A 17489-nucleotide genomic window follows, 5' to 3' on the forward strand; every position below is an offset into this window, starting at 1 on the left:
TTACTGACGGGGGAGGGGTGGAGAAGGAATCACAACTAAAATGACAATGACCTCCCCAAAATTCACTGTCACCAATCTCTCTTCTCCTCCCAGACAACCCCGAGATCACTGCCATTGGCCTCCACCTCCAAGCAGGAAGGCAGGAAAGCAGAAACAGGGTATAAAAATCTCTTGGGATGCTTTGGAGTCATTAAAAAACAGTGGCCAGAACAATATCCCACTTTCATTCCTGCACGTTCAGGCTTCCCTAGCATCACACCAAGGCGCAAAGAGAAACTTCATTTCCATTTAAAATTTGGGGAAACGGGGGTGGAGCCAGAAAGAATTTCAGTGTGTAGTCAACAGAATGCATCTTTTTTACCATGTATAAAGAAATGTCTGTAGAAGCAGCATTTCTGTGAGATAAACGTGTACCCATCATTATAGTGAAAACAATCAAGATTTATTTCTTAGGGTGAGAAAGAAAAGAGAAATTCTTGGTTAATTATCTTTAAAAATGATCTGATTTTCTAGTCTCAAAAAGGCCTCCCGGGTAACATTTTTGTTCTATTTGTTGAAATAATGTGCTATTCCTAGTTTTGTTTTTTACGTCACTCTGGATTTCCCTTCCCAGAGAGCAACCCCATAAAACAAATGGTATTCATTAAGACATAAAAAGCCAAAGAAGAGGGAAAGCATTAGCATGAGTGCTCAATACTTCGGAAAGGTCTGAAAAGGTGTGCCCTGTGTCACACTGGTGGACCACCCACCCAAGCCAAGGGCTGGCTTGGGAGCGCCTGCGCTATATCTTCTTCCCAGCCAGGCTCAAGGTTTATCATTTGGACCCTTCAGTCTTTGGTATGTGTATGTGTGTGTGTGACTACCCATCACTGACTTTGTCCAAGTCACCTCATTTCCCCTCAGCTACCCTGCTGTGTTCACACTCCGGGCTCGTCGTCTTGGAGACCTTGTCAGTCCCATCTGACTGGAGGGCTGGACATGGGTCCGGTCTTCATGCCCCACCTTCCACTGGCCATGAACTTCACTTCAGGCCATGAATTTTTGAATGATCACACTTCTCTCCAGCACAAAATTCACCCTCAATCATGCAGCAAACTGCTGCTTACAGGCTCCCCTGAGGCAGGAAGCTGAACACCCCTCTCCTTCCAGCAATAATGGCCCCTTTCATCTCTTTTATGCTCCCCCCGTGAGGTGACCTCAGCTCCAGAGGAGGAGAGTGAGTTCATGTGCTCTGCAGGGGCCCCCTCCCAGAAGCCTGTCCCTCTAGTGACTCTTCCCACTGGCCTTGGCACCTCTTCAGGGCATGCCTCCCCCCACCAGATCCTAGAGGGAGGCCTCGCCTGATAATGACCCACAGAGTGTCAAACATGGCTGCTCCACAGTGTAAGGGACCCACAAACCAGCAATCTTGCCTTCTCTGGCCCTCTCAGTCATATGTGTGATTGTCAAGGGGCAGTTGGCCAGCCAGTTAGATGGCTTCTCACAACTTAATCTACAGATGAGGAGTTAGGACATTGGGAGAAAATAACAGGATGCAAATGGGGGGAAGGGACACACATCTGCCAGCCAGCTGCTCTCCTGTGATCAGGGGGTGACCTTCAAGGAGGCCACCTTTCAAACGGAGGCAAGAGATGGTGCAATCTCTGTTCTGGGCCTAACGCCAATGGGCAGCACCCTACCCCCCACCTCCACCAACACACACAGGACGGGCGCCGTACCTTCTTCATCTCATTCTCCAGATTCTCCTCCTCCTGCTCTTCAGACAGCCGCCTGCGTAAATCAGCGATCTCCCTCTCTGCAGCTTCTCTGTACTGAGCCCACTGTGTTCGCTCCTGCTCTAGCCGGTGGTGAAACTGGTGCTCATAGTCGCGAACTGTCTCTACAAAATGTCATGAGAGAGAGAAAGGGGGACAGCAGGGAGAGAAAGATGGGGGAGGGGGACAGAAAGAGGGAGGGGAGGAAGAGAAAGGAGGAGGGAGAGGGGAGAGAAAGGGATGGGGGAAAGGGGGAGGGGAAGGGAGAGAGGGGGGTGGGGAGACAGAGAGAAAACCCTTCTAAGCATTCTGTCCAGCCACACTGGCACACACACTGACCTTTACAGAGTGGACGCCCAGGTTCTAGGCTGTATTCACTGAGAAAGTGAAGAGGATATGGTATGACCAAGATCAACTATAGAATGATTTGACAGAAGACATATATTTTTAGCCCATTGAAATCCACTACACCCTAAAATAAACTCCCAATTCTAGAAGGCCTCGATAAAGTGTCATCTCCTTTGGACACAATTTTAAAACACTGTAAATAAAGGTTCTGACACCAGCGAATTTCACAAAACTACCATTCCTACCTTATCCAATAAACATAATCACTGAGAAGGGTCAGAGGTCTCAATCAGAAAACACAAGAAAGGAACTTTTCTTGCAAAAGTGTCATAATTTTCTCACCAAAAAACCCAATTGTGAAGCTGACGACAGAAGCCTTCTCCTCCCAGATCTCTCTGGCCCACCCTTCAAAACTTAGTCAGCCCAGGGGTCTTGAGCCTGGCTCCCCAGCTGTCCCCTCTTTCAGCCTCCTCAGACCACTTTGTTCTGACTTGTGCACTGGACTCTCCCTCCTCAGACTGGACAGCTCCTCTCAGAACCTCCCAGATACTCCCCAGACTTTCCTTGAGCCACTGCCACACTTGCTACCTCAATCTCTCCCCACTCCTTCTGGCCTTCCTTTATGGGTGGTCAGACATTCAGCTCCTTGAGGGCAGGGACAGGCACATAGTAAGTGCTGCACAAGCGACCTATGCCATCCCATGTCCTCCTGCAGACTGCCCCCTCCCCATCACCCTGCTGACCCTTCCATCCCTACTAGCTGTCGTCCTCTGCCTCTCCAAGTCCTCGAGGAGGCCTCTCCCACGGATACCTCCCCTCACTCTCTTCTGACATCCTGCAGTCTGACTTCTGACCTCACCCTTCCACCCAAACTGTTCTCTCCAAAGTTACCGATGCTCTTTGGGGCCAAATCCAATGGCCTCTTCTCCGTGCTCATTCTCCCTGACCCTCTTGTCTCTGGGTTTGCAGGGCCCCAGTGCTCCTGGTTCTCCTCCCTCCTCCTTCTCTGTCTCCTTTGTTCATCAGCTTCTGTCCTGGGCCCTCTTCTTTCCTCCCTCTGGCCTAACTTCACTGGGGGATCTCATCAGCTCAATGATCACATTTAGCTATCTTGCCCCTAACCTCTGTTGACGAAAGTCTCTCATTTCCAACAGCCTATTTTCTCTCTCCAAAGGGATATTCTGTAAACTTAAGCTCAATGTGTCCAAAGCAGAACTCATTCTCTTCCTCCCATTCCCACCTTTCCAATCACAGTCCAGGGCAGGCTACCTGGGGCACACATGATCTGGAGCCCCCGAGATGAGGGGTCACTCTGGACTCCATACTCTGTCTCACACACTACACCCCCCGCCATTCCATCTGGTGCCAAGGCCTATCAGTTTCCTCTCTGCTCTACCTCTTCTCCGCTGACACTGCCCCCACTGCCACCGTCCATGCCCATGTGTGGTCCTCCACTGAAGGACAGGCAGCTGGCACTTAGTATTTGTTGGACCTGGGGGTGGCAGATGCTTCCTCCTAAGAGGGATCTGTGCTGCTGTTAGGGACAGGAACAAAACCATGGAAACTGTGAGCCTGAAGAGTCAAGGATCAGAGTATATGATGCCCCCCCTCCCCCATCCCTGCCGGTGTGCCCTGGGGGTGCCTGGACCATGGGCAGAAAAGCCCAAGGGCAGCACTTCCAGGACCGGTCTCCCTGTCATGTACACTTCAATCCTGCCTAAGAGTTCTCTGAAATGAGGGGTCAGGTGACACACAGGTCACAATAAGCAAGCAGAGACTGAGCAGAGACCTCTTTGAAATCACAAGCAATTCCAAGAAACCAAAACACCCAACAGGATGGCTTTGGCTTCCCTTTTTCCTAGGAAACCTCAGAATGCTTGCCGTCACTGACAGTGGCAGGGGTAAGGAGGCTCCACTGGTACAGACCAGGAGAGGGTCTTGGAGGGATGGGTGCCTCCTTGACTCTACAAAGCCACAGACAAGGGGCGCTCAGCTCAGCTGCTCCCCAGAACAACATTTAGAGCCTTCCTGACCTAGAGGGACTTGCAGGAGCATGTATGCCCTAGGCACATTTAGGGTTTCCTCCCCAGCAGAGTCCAGCAGAAGGATCTGCATCATGGGCACATGCAGGCCAAACTTTAGATATGAAAAAAAGGATGCAGGTCCCAACCTGGGGCTCATCATCATGTCTTGTTTCCAGGTCATACCAAGAGCAGACCAAGAGAACAAAGTCCTGTGCTTCCCTGGCCAAACGACTTTCATTGATTCCACAAAGCTCTTTCCAGAGATGCTCTCTTGGGAACTAGTTGAACCAACTGTGGGGTATGGCCAAGGGAATGCTATTGTGCAGTAAGAGGGAAGGGAGGCCTAACCAGCAGGAGGTTCATCTAAAACACTAAGAAGGTCTTGGTGAACCACTGGCCCAAGGTGGGAACTGCACTGTGGCCTTTCCCAGTCTGACAACCCAGCAAGCACTGCATTCACTTGGGGTGCACTGAGGACAGAACTGGGCGTTTACCCTGAGGAGAAAAGAACTTTAGGAAAACGGGGTCACTGTCTGCAAAGACTGTAAGGGGAAAGAGCCTGGTCCTACTTGGTCCCAGGTGGCCCAAGCCAAGGCCACCAGACATCAGCTTTGTAAGTGTTACAGTAATCAGGGCGGGGCTTTTTGCTGTTCTTAAGTGCCTTTAAAATTCTGGCCTTTGCTTGAATGGGGCAGGTAAAATGGGATCTTTTTGTCTTGGAGTGTTTTCTCAGCACCAAGACAATGTAATGGTAATGGGGCAGGACTTTTTGTTGTCAAGTACCTTTGATGACCTTTCAAATGCAATGGCCAGCAAAGTGGGATTTTTCACTGTTCTTTGTTTGAGTGCTTCTCAGCACTGAGGCAATCAAGTGCCCCACGGTGTATAAGATCCAAGGCTGGCCTGTGACTTTTGGGGCACACTCATGGAAGGAGCACTGAGACTCTGGGCAACTGGTAACTGCTGCTACCCCTCACCCCACCGGCTTTGTAACCCAGATAGATGTTGGTGATTCTCTGGTAACTATGAATTGTGATTTTAATCAGACAAGGTCTGTCTGTTGATGTTTATAATTTCTGTTTGTATTTGCCTCGAAGTTTAGGGTGCTGGCTTTTCTTCCTGAACTGAGTTTCCCCTTAAAGTTGCTTTCCTTAGTAAAGCAGATCAAAGCTGGCAGCCCTTGTTGCTGGTCTTGTTGGGTCTTACACCTCAACAGCTGCTGCTAGCCAAATTGTTGCTACAACAACATGACAGCCTCCTGAGGACCAACACTGTCCAATGTGGATCTGGCCAAGGCCCGTGCGCATTTAGGGCTAGGATACTTCCGACTCTGACCCTAACCCATCTGTGACAGCAGTGCCTCTCATGTAGCCTGCCTCACCCCCCCCACCACCACCACCGCCGGAAGCCAGCCATGCCCAGTGGGGCTCCTAACAGGACAAGACAGCATCACAAAGAGAAAGGACAGAGAGCTGACCTCAGATCCAGGAAGGCCAGTACTGGAGCCACCCTTCTGACTGCCCAGTGCAGACCTACACTAGGGGAGGGATTTTTCTCACACAGGAGTACCCTATAGCAATGGAATCAAAAGTTGGGCCCTTTTCACTATTACATGATGATTCTTAAAGTAAATTTTATTTTTCTCGGTAAACAAACATTGATGTTCTTTCCCTTCACCCCGGTGCCCCCGACCCTGCCTCGGAAGGACCGTGTCTCTCAGGCTCTTCAGTCATGGCCACAGGGTGGCCTACATCCACACTTCTGTCCAGGTTCACTCAGCCTCAGACGAGGTGGGGCCTCCTCATCTTCGAGGGCACAAGAATATCCATGCAGCTAGAGAGCGCCACCGTGCACAGAGTGCTGGGTCTGGAGTCAGGAAGACCTAAGTTCAAATTTGGCTGCGGACATTCCTAGCCGTGTGACCCTGAGCAAGTTACTGAATCTGTCTGCTTCAGTTTCTTCCACTGTAAAATGGGGACAGTAACAGCACCTACCTCCCAGGGTTGTTGTGAGGATCGAATGGGATGTCACTTGTAAAATGCTGCTTAACCACTCCCCAATGGAGAGGCGCCCTCTAACTTTCCAGCTCTTGCTACTCCAGACAAAGCTGCACCCAATACTGCTGCTGCCTGTGGGTCCTCTCCCTCCTTTCTAGGCGTGGTCTTCATAGTGGCATTGCTAGGTCAGAGTGCACAGGGCTTAACAACTCTGGGGACTGAGTTCCAAGCTGCTTTCCAGAACGTCTGGAGTGCTCCACCATCAAAGCCTCCCGTACCAATTTTCTCATACCTCCTCCAGCATCTTTGCTAGTCTAATAGGAGTGAGGCGAAACGTCAGTATTTCTCTAATAATTAGTGATTTAGAGCACTTTTTCCATGACTGTGGATAGCACACATTTCTTCCTTTGAAAACTACTAGTTCGTATCTTTTGAATATTTATCAGTTGGCAAATAATTCTTATTCTTACAAATCTGAAACAGTTCCCTATAAATATCTTAGAAGTGAGACTTTTACCAAATAAACTCACTGCAAATCGTCCTTACTGGCTTCCCCTTAGCTACATTGGTTTCATTTCTACAAAAACTTTTAAATTTTATATGATCAAAAGTGTCCACTTTAACATCTGTGATCCTCTCTAACCCGTCTGGTCCTGCACTCTTCCCCATCAGATCTGACAGGTGATTTCAGAGTTCCTCACCCTTGAGGTCGTGTGTCCATTTGGACTTTATCTTTTTATAGAGTGTAAGATGCTGGTTGACCCCTAGTTTCTGCCAGACTGCTTTCCAGCTTTCCTGACTGTTTTTGTCATACAATGAGTCCTTAGCCCAGCAGCTGAAGTCTTTGGGTTTAGCCAACACCAGGCTACTGGGTTCCCCTGTTCCCCTGAGTGACATCTATTCCAAATCCTAAATGCCAAATGGTTTTGAGGGTCACTGCTTTGTCATTTAGTCTGAGGTCTGGCGCTGCCTAGTGTCTTGCCCCCCTTGCCTTCTTTTTCATGATTTCTCTTGAGATTCTTGAGGTTTTGCTCCTCCGTAGAAGTTTGGTTATTATTTTTTCTAGGTGTATAAAGAAACCCTTTGGTAGATTGATTGGCATGACACTGAATAAGTAAATTAGTTAAGACAGTAGCATCATTTTTATTCTATTAACCTGGCCTACTCAGAAGCAATTAAGATTCTCCAATCATTCCACCTGCCTTTATTTCTGTAAAGAGTGATTTAAACTGAGAGTCACCATTAAGATGTTTTGTGACGTTCTCAAAGCCAGGCTCAGATCACACGTACCAAAGATGCCCATTCTCCTTTATCTGGATGCCATCTTTAGTCTCCTTTGGAGCTGTTGGGCATGCCAGAGGCTGCCTCCTTCCCCGTCAGACCAAATGCCAGCAGCATCCCCACCCCACCCCAGCATACCTTTCATGACAGCCTGCAGGGAGGCAACCTCTTCTTGCCACTGCCTCTTCACCTCATCAATCGCTTCCTGCTTGGTGTTCTCTGACACAGTGGCGATGGCCTTGATGTTCTCCATCTCGGCCTGGGCTTCCCACAGCTGTGTCCGGAGGTGCCCAAGGTCGTCTTGCGCTGCCTGCAGGACGGCATTCTGTCTTTTCAGGTCCTCTGAAGACGAGAGATTTTGTGTTAGGGTGGGCAGGTGGGCATGAGTAGGCATGGGCATGCAAGTGTTTGGGAGTTGCTCTGGAAGGTGTCTCATCCTACAGGGTCCATTCAAGGACGGACCACGCCCCCTGGTAGAATTGGGGGGGGGGGCTCCTTTTGGACAATGTCCTGCTGAGTCACAGGTATTTCTTTCAGCCCTAGGTACTGGTGAGCTGCAGACGCCCTCATGACATTCTAGGTCCAGACAGGGTTTTGCGTTCTCATACATGCTCACAAACACTCACTCACCCCCCCAGCCGATACATATTGTTGTTTGCATCCCAAACTGGACTCCCTGTATGTCTTTAGAAGTCAGTCTGTGCCAGGCTGGGACCCATGTAGACAAGCAGCCCACCCTAACTTCATGGTCTTTTCCCAAGGGAAAAGGAGACTGCTTTTGCCATGGCCTTGCCCCTTCCCTTCGGGAGGGGTTTCGTCCTTGTCCTTGTCCCCTTCCTATGCCACGTCTCTCTAGGTAGAGATTTCTGGTATCTCCTCCTTCCTTTGTCCTGCTGTTACAAATATGCAAACTTCTGTATGGATTCTGAACTTTTGGGCTCCACATGCACGTTCATTTCTTTTGTAATAAACCTAGTTTTCATACAAGTTTCATGAAGTTGTGATTGCCTGTTGACACCCGCCTGTCTCTTGTTTGATCATTCCCCATCAAAGATCTAAAAGGTAATTTCTCCTTTGCTCCTCCAATGTGCTCATGATATCACTTTTTATGTCTATGCCGCCTGTCCATTTGGACCTTGTCTTGGTATACAGTGTGAGACGTTGGCCTGTACCTAATTTCTACCCAACTGCTTTGCAATTTTCTCAGGAATTATTGTCAAAGAGTGAGGCCTAACCCAGTAGCTGGTGTCTTTGGGTTTAATGAACACTAGGCTACTAGGTTCATTTGCTTCCATAGGTTACAAGCTGAAATCTGTCCCACTGACTCAGATGGCTCCCGAGTGGGTCTTGGTAGATAAGACTCCCAAATGTTTTATAGTTTCTGCAGGCATTTTGAATCCAGTTTCTCTCTTTCTAGCTCTTCTTGCTGGTGTTCTTGATAACATGCAAGAATACTGTTGATTTGGGGGAAACTTTCCCCTTTATGACTATGCTCATTGCCTCAATTTCTTTCTTATGTTCTTGATAGAACTGCTATTTCTGAATTATTTCAAACAGCAGTAACAGAAGTAAATCATTAGGCCACGAGCTACTTGAGGGCAGGGACTATCTTTAGACAGATAGGGAGCAGAGCGCAGAGAGTGCCAGGCTGGAGACAGGAAAACCCGAGTTCAATCCAGCCACAGACACATAACAGCTATGTGACCTAGGCAAGGTCACGTAACCTGTTTGGCTCAGAGCCCGGCACAGAAGCGCTATATAAATGTTCCCTGTTATTATAACTAATATCATTATCATAATTTTGGCCTCTTTTTGTATCCCTGGCATATAGCAGGTGCTTAATAAATGTTTCTTGATTTACTGACTGAATAGTTGTGGTGATAATGGGCATCCTTGATCTACCCCGATCTGACTGGAAAGGCCTTCACAACTTTTCTCCAGTACATTTCAGATTCGCTCTTAGATTTGGATTATTTACCAAATTAAGAAAAGTCCATTCATTCCTATGTTTTCTAGGGTTTCAACCAAAATAAGCATTGGGTTTTGTCAACTATGTTTTCAGCATCTACTGATAGAATCATAAGGTATTACACACATGGGTCTACGTGCATGAACATATACATGTATGTGTATGTACACATATATATGTATGGATACATTATTATTTAAATATGATTTATTATGTATATAATCTCTATTTGGAACCAACTCTGCGTTTCTGGTACAGATACAACTTTGTCATAGTATGTAAACTTTCTAGCACGTTCATTAGCAATATTTTCCTTCTCTGCTTTATCTCTTTGTGGTTTAGACATCAAGATCATGTTTGCATCGGATAGAGAGATCTGAAGGATGCCTTATTTTCCTAATACTGTAACTTTATAATTGGAGTTAACTATTCTTTTTACGTGTGACAGATTTCACTTGTAAAGCCAAATAATCATGATTTTTTCCTTCAAGAGTTCATTTATGGCCTTTCCAATTGCTTTTGGATACTCAGTTATTCAAATAGTCTCCTTCTTTTTTTACTAATCGGAGAACTTTATATTTTTAAAGAATTAACCTAGTTGCTCTAGATTATCAGTTTTGTTAGCATATAATTGGACACAACACTTTCTGATTATTCCCTTTACTTCCCCTGCAACTGCTGTGAATTCTTTTTCAAGTTGACAGAAAAAAATGTTATTTCCCTCTCTTCTTTAAGTCACATCAACTATTTAACTGTTTTTCAAAAAAAAAAATTAGAACCCAGTTTTATTAATTCAATAGTTCCTTTGCTCTCAATTTTTCTAATCTCTCTTTCAATTTTCATAATTTCTACCTTGTAATTCAGTTGGAGGCTTTTTATTGCCATTTGAGTTTTTTTGTCATGTGCCCAATTTACTGATTTGTTCTTTTTCTCTTGTTGATGAAAATGTATAAAAATATAAATTTTCTGAAGAGAACTGCTTCAGATATATCCCAAGTTTTGCTATGTTGTCTGTCATTTTTTTAATGAAATTTTCCACTATTTACATGATTTGTTCTTTGATCCACCACTTCTGCAGTTATTATGTTATTTAGCCTCCAATTACTTTTTAATTTTTCGGATGGCCTTAATTGAATATGTTTTTATTGCTTTAGAGTCTCTAATAAATGATGTGTTCAGTATTTCTGTCTTTCCTACTTTTTTTGGTGAGGTCTTTATGCTATAAAGCCATGTTTCAACCCTGGTATAGTTGAAACATATGTAAATTACTTTCTCTTCCCATTCAAAAACTGCCAAAGAGCTAGCATCTCTAATCTTTCACAAGTTCTGTTTATCTTTTAGTTAGATTTGTCTAAGTCTAGAAGGAGCAGATTAAAGTGACCCACTATGAGATGATTTTGCCCTCTATTTCTCCCACCAATTGGATTAACTTTGCCTTGAAGTATGTAGATTCTATACTATTAGGTATGTATATATTAAATATTGATAGTGATTGTTATCTCTGGTTTCTTTAGGCATGATTATCTTTTTTATCTTGTCTCTAACTACAGCAGCCTCTGAAATCACGATTAGTACCCTTTGCTCCAGCCTCTCATTTTAACTCGAAGTCAGGGATGAGGAACCTGTGGCCTTGAGGCCACATGTTCTCTAAAATTAAGATATAGTCAAAAGGCCACACTTAAGGATCTAGAAGGCCACCACATGTGGCTACTCTAAATGAATCTTTGCATTTCAAGGGTGTTTCCTAAAAACAACATATTGTTGAATTCAGTTTTCTAATGCTGGAGTAACAAACAAAACAAACAAAAATGTAGAAAAGAGATGAAGGACTAGAGTTAGCCCAAAGGCCACAGTTTGGTCATCTGGTCATCTGTGCCCTCCTCCATCCTATAGGTATCTTCACTTCCTTCAGGTTTTCAGTCATGGTTGTGAACCAGTTCCCTCCATCCTGGTCCTTTCCTGCTTCTCCCTCTTGGATCCCAACTCCTCCTTCACTAAGAGGAGGACAGTGAAAGGGAGGGAGCTGTCCTGAGGCTCCTGTCCTCCCCTTCCTGTTGCCCACCCTGGTCCTAGGCTATTTTTGTTTACTCCTCTTACTCCCCCCTTGACATTCCTCTCTTCACTCCTGGAGTTTCTTTTGCTTATAGCTATCCCTTTACCTATGGATGAATGGATGAATGAAGCCTTTACTCCACATGCACTGTGGGCCAAGTCCTGTGCTAAGCCCTGGGGATTCAGATACAACCGCTGAGTGGTCTCTGTTCTCAAGGGCTTCACAGTCTAATGGGGGAGACCCCATGATAGGAAGGTTTCAGGTCCCTGGGTCCTTGGCAGGCAGCAGCAAAGCAGATGGTTCTGCTTCTTAGTCTCTAATGTCATTTCCACTGATCAAATCCTTTCAGTGTCTGACATGGAACCACTGGACAGGAATAAGGGTCATGGGGACTAGAATTCTATTTTCTGGGTCTTCAGTAGCTGTGGCAAATTTAGGAACAGGAATTACTTCCCCAGATGATGGCTATGAGGACTGGGCTAGAGGCAGGATTGGTGGTTTGGGGGGCAATATTATTCCCAAAGCTCTTAGGTTCAGGGTCCTGAGTTGTCCCCATCAAAGGGTCTGAGAAGAGACGGGGGTGTTTTGACTTGCCTTGAACAAACCAGGGAAACCAAGAGGCAGAAATGAGGGAGCACATTCCAGGCATGGGGGATGCCTGGCTTTGGGGCCACTGTCACTGTGGGGCTACAGAGTACGAGAGATAGGGAGGAGGGAGAAGTAACAAGAACCTACTATGTGCCGGGCAATGAGCTAAGCACTTTATAAATATCATCTCATTTGATCCTCACAACAAGCCTGGGAGGTGCTACCATGATCCCCATTTTTACAGATGAGGAAACTGAGGCAGACAGAAGTTTAGTGACTTGCCCAGGGTCACACAGCTAGTAAGTGTCTGCAATGAAATTGGAACCCAGGTCCTCCCGACTCCTGACTGGGTGCTCTGGACATTATGGCGCCCCCTTGCTGTGGATGAAGAAATCGATTAAGTAAGCGCTTCTTGAGGATGGAGGAGACAAGGCTACGTCTGCAGGCAGGAGACAAGGAAAGACTGAAGATAAGTCCAAGAGTGAGGATGACAGAGGGGCTGTGTGCCAGAGAAGATGGGATGGGATCACTGCAGCTGATGGAGGAATCAGTAAGGTCCCAGAAGAGGGTGGGATGGGACAGGACGGGATGGGATGGCAGTGCACTCAGACAGAGGAAGGGGGACACCTGTAGTCAATGTCAAGCTCTAGGGTGTGACTGCCCCCTGTGTGGCTGAGGGCCAACAAAGGTGTAAGTCCTAGGGAGACATGAGGAGGCTGAGAGGTGTTTGGATGTTAAATTCCCCCAGCATAAAGACAGGAGTTGAGAAGGAGAGGAAGAGGATCTGCCTCAAGAAAGCAGAGAAAGAATGACCCAGAGGTCCAGATACTGTAGCCCCATAATTTGGACTGGCTAGGAACTTTTAACAGAGTTGGCTTCAAAGGAGGAAAAGATCCTGAAGAAGACTCTGAAGGCAAGATGGGATGCTCAGATATTCTGATTCTAGTTCCAGAGCCAGTGTAATGCGGTGTGTGAGTTAAGGTGCCTCTGGAGGGGAGAAAAAAGCTGAGGATGCACTGGGACCAGAGAGAGCACCAAGTCTCAGTGAGGCTGAGAGATGGAAAACTCGTAAGAGGAGACCCAGGATGAAGGGGAGACTGGGAATTCTGGAGGGAGAAGTGCACAGGGTCAGCAGGAAGGGGAAGGGACCGAGAGAACAAGAGGAAGAAGCAGAGGGTAGCTTTCTCCTAAAAGACTGCTGACTATTACAGAGATGAAGACAGGAACAGAACCCATGAGGCTAACAATCAGTGGCAGAGAAGGAGAGAAGTCCAGAGCACATTAGGGTTAGGGTTAGGATACCTAGGGATGTTCCCCAGAGAGCCTGGCCAGACCTGAGAGGCGAGTGTAAGAGGAGTGAGGTGTTGTGGGGGCATATGCCTCCCCTTGGGCTGCAGCCAAGCCTGGATCCGGGTTTGGCCTCAGGCCAGCGAGGTGCAGAGCAGGTGGCCTTGCTCTCCTCCTCCTCTGGGGTGGCTGGTCAAGGGGGGAAAGAGGAGGTTTAGAGAAAGGTACAGGAAGATGCGAACTCATGCCAAGAATCAGAAAAATATTCACAATAGCTACCAAGCTTGGCACTAAAGAAGAGAAAAGAAACTATCCCTTCTCCTTTCTTTGCAGAAGGTAGAGGACTCTGGAAGTGGAACCAAGCTCACACTGCCACACTTCACAACATTTGATGGCGCATTGCTTAGACTGGGTGAAGTGGGTTTTTTTTCCTCTTTCATTTTTATTTTTTGCTATAAGGTATGGCCCTCTGGGCTGGGGAGGGGGAAAAGCTATGCTGAAAAATGAAGGTCATGTAAAAACAAATGATATCAATAAAAATGTTTTTCAAGGACAAAATACTGAAGTGCTGACAATTGTGAAGAGAGGTCACTTCCAAAGGCACCCTACTCTGGGTGTGATGGGACTAAGGGGGATGGAGAGGCCCCACTTTTTATCTCTGGGGCTCCCAGCCACAGACACTGACAGCTGGGGGTTCCACCAGGCCACCTCTCTGCAGAGGGGGAGGAGGAGGAGCTGCCCAAGGAGCACACCTTGGGGGGTTACACACCTGGGGGACTTACCTTCTTTGGCCAAATACAACTCTTTAAATTTGGCTCTCTTCTGATTAAATTCTTGCTCCAGCTGCTGCTTTGTGCGTAAAAACTCTGCGTTGACTTTTTCCAGTTCTGCCACCCGTTGCTGGAGAGAAACTGAAAAAAAAAAGAAAAAAAAAAAAAAACAAGAGGCTCACTGCTTTAAACTTGTCTATAAGCCAAGCAAAGTCAGAGACCATTCCCAACTAGAGTCAAGCATTCCTGAGGCCACCACAGGTCCAGATCCCGCCTAGAAAAGTCTGAGGGGAGTACAAGTCTTTTCCCAGAGGGCAGCTAAGTCCCACAGGGAGCCTTTGGTTCACCCAAACTGGACGAGATTCTTGGGCTCTCAACTCAATGTGGGAAGTGGTTCTGCTTGACTCTGCATATTTGTCACAAGGGTTTTGTTTGTCTTTTTGTTGGGGCAGGGGGCGGGGAGAGGACAGTGAGAGAAAGAAATGATTGTTCATTGAAAAAAAATATTAATTTAAAAACCACAAACCCTTGGCTCTACCATTCCGTAAGCCATCTCACCAATATCCTTTACTCCTGCTTCTTATTCTTGGGTCAGATCAAAATCTTGATCTCTGTCCCCTCCCCCAGGACACAACAGGACATATCAATTACTAGTCTGATCTAATCTACTTTGCTACCAAGACAACTTAAGAATATTCCGCTCTCATTAAAAAAAAAAAAAAACACTACCACCTCTTTCCTTCATTCAAATTCTCGAAAAACACCTGTTTCATTCAGTTATCTAAATAGGGTGGGACCCAGGGCCTCATTAATTCCATGTGGCCCCCCTCCTGCTGCTCCTCTGTCATCCCCTCCCCATCTCTGGGGGCCTTGGGAGCATTACTAGCTATCTACTCCTTTGGTCAGATCATGCACCACACTGATGGGCACTCGGGGTACTATGTGCACACGAGTAAGCTCTGACTCTCATGTCTGCAATGTAGGGGGCAGCCAAGACCCCTCTGGTTCTAAGAGCGATGACAAGGAAAGCCCCACACAACTTTGGAAACGGAAATGATTATTCTGTTAAGGTCCCAGCCCTTCCATCTTCTCCAGCAAAATGCACCTACCCTTAAGCCTCTACTCCCTATCAAAAGGTTCCTTCTTTGCTGGTTTCTAATCGAGTCTCAAATTATCCACTAGACACTACCTTCCTCCCCTCAAGCTCTCACATCTCTCAACCTCACCCTTAGCCAAATTCCTTGAAAAAGCCTCCACTTCCTTTCCTCTCCTCTCCCTCCCTGCCTCCTTAACCCTTTGCAGTCTCGCTTCCTACCCGAACCTGCTCTCTCCAGAATTAGCAGTGATCTCTTCATTGTGAAATCTGACCACCTCTCACAGCCTCATCTGTGAGCTGACACAGCTGGCCACTCTGCTCTTCTCTTCTACCTCCCTCCTCTCTGGGTTTTCATGACATTACCCCTCCTTCTAGGTCTCTGTTACCAGCTCATAATCCATACTGCGCTAATTGTGGGTGTTCCCCAGGGTTCTGTGCTAGGCCTTCTTCTTCTTCTATATCCTCTCTCCTAGTAACCTCATCAGCTCCCATATTTTAGGAGCAGCTAGGTGGTGCAATGGACAGAGGGTGATGGGCCTGGAGCCAGAAAGACCTAAATTCAAATCTGGTCTCAAACACTTACTGGATGTGTGACCCTGGGCTAGTCACTTCACCTGTTTGCCTCAGTTTCCTCATCTGTAAAATGTGGATAACAGTAGCACCTCCCTCCCAAGGTTGCCGTGAGGATCAAAAGAAATAATGATTATCTCCCCTGACCCAGTGCCTGGCACGTAGTCAGTGTCTGTGTAAAGGTCAGCTCTCACCGTCTTTATGCAGATGACTCCCAGATTGCTAGATCCTGCCCAGCTTCCTCCTCTGGGTTTCACCTCTGCAGCACCAGCTGCCTAGTGGACATTTCTAACTCACTTTCTCCTTTTCCAGACTTCCTCGCTTCTGTCAAAGGCGCCACCATCTTTCCAACCTCCCAGGTCAGTTACCTGGCTCATCCCGAACTCACCACTCTCCTCCATCCCACATCTTGCCATTTCTCCCTTCACAGGATCTCTCATCCAGCCACTTCTCCCCACCGATACAGAGAGCAGAGTGGCACCCAACCCTCAGCACTGAGCTCCAGACAATCCTATCTCCTCTTGCCAAACGAACTGTTCTTAAACAGAGACCCTCCCTCAATCAACTTTCTGGAGTCATGGAGCTCTTTTCAGAATTAAAATATATGACATTGCAAAGGAAACCAATTATACTGAAATACATTGATCATTTTTTAAGTTCACAGATCTGATTTAAAATCCTGCTACAGGATTCTGGGCTAGAGTTTTACAGCCCAATGTATCCTGGGCCCCAGCCTGCCTTCCCAGTCTCGCTGGACATTGCTTCTTTCTCATTCTCTGGCACCCAGCCCAACAAGCCTGCTCTCTGCTCCTTACATGCATCACTTCATCTCCCACCTCTATGTCTTTGTATCCAACACCCACCATGCTTGGAATGCAGGCTTCCTCACCAAGTCCCCACATAGCCATGCCCTCCCTCCCAAACTGTGCTGTATTTAACTACTTTGTATATACATTAATGCTGTCTATATTGTTTCATCTGCATATGTTATCTCTCCCATTAGAATGTGAACAGGGCTGGTTTCATTCTTTGTCTTCCTATCCTCACTGTCTAGCACATAGTAGGTGCATACTGGATACAGTGATTAGGGCCACTATTGGGTCAGAGCTTTAGCTTGGTCAGTTGAATATTTGATAACCTTATGAGAACAGAGTCAGTGATGGCCAATGAGGAGCAGCCTCTCTGTTCCCAAAGTCCTCCAGGCAGGCAAGGACTCCATTTACTGTAGCTCCAACACAACTGTTTCTCTGAACGGATCCTTTTATCACCCAAATTCTGGAGCGTTAACAAAATGAGACAGTTTCCCAAGCGGACACCCTTGACTGTATCAGATAATAACCAAAGACAGGCAATGTCGCTCCTCTTTTTCTCTCTCCTGCCAAAAACTCAGGAGGGCAAAGGTAACAATCATGCTGGGCCCTTTCCTGTGAGAAAAGTTAATGCTATGGAAGCTAATTAAACGTCTCCTTTTCTTCTCCAGAAATATTAAGAAATAATATTTCTCTCTAAAGTTCTTTCCAGAGTGTGGGGAGGACAGCCTTTGGAACAGCGGGACAGCAGGGGTAATAGGTCAGCTTACAAAGGCCTTTCATGAGCTGAAACTTAACCAAGAATACAACTAAGGCCCTGTGGAAGGGCAATCTTCTCCCTGTGGTCCATCAAGGGATCAGAATTGGGTCTCTTCAGCACAACTCCCCTCTTCCATTCTACAGGAGTCACAATTCTAGATACAGATCTCTGGAAAGTATCTTT

The 17489-nt window shown here is 46.8% G+C and overlaps 1 protein-coding gene across 2 annotated transcripts in view; it reads right to left on the reverse strand.

The window, feature by feature from the left end:
- RABEP1 (rabaptin, RAB GTPase binding effector protein 1) overlaps window positions 1–17489 on the reverse strand; it is an 84835-nt gene that overhangs the window by 24048 nt on the left and 43298 nt on the right. For both annotated transcript variants that reach the window (XM_036754374.1, XM_036754375.1), the window contains exons 2-4: window positions 14084–14212; window positions 7543–7746; window positions 1719–1879 (exon numbers count right to left, since the gene is read on the reverse strand). In XM_036754374.1, the coding sequence (XP_036610269.1) occupies window positions 1719–1879; window positions 7543–7746; window positions 14084–14212 (494 nt within the window). The remainder of the gene's footprint in view (window positions 1–1718; window positions 1880–7542; window positions 7747–14083; window positions 14213–17489) is intronic.

The sequence above is a fragment of the Trichosurus vulpecula genome, chromosome 4 (genome assembly GCF_011100635.1).
Source record: "Trichosurus vulpecula isolate mTriVul1 chromosome 4, mTriVul1.pri, whole genome shotgun sequence".
In the NCBI taxonomy this organism is placed as follows: domain Eukaryota; kingdom Metazoa; phylum Chordata; class Mammalia; order Diprotodontia; family Phalangeridae; genus Trichosurus; species Trichosurus vulpecula.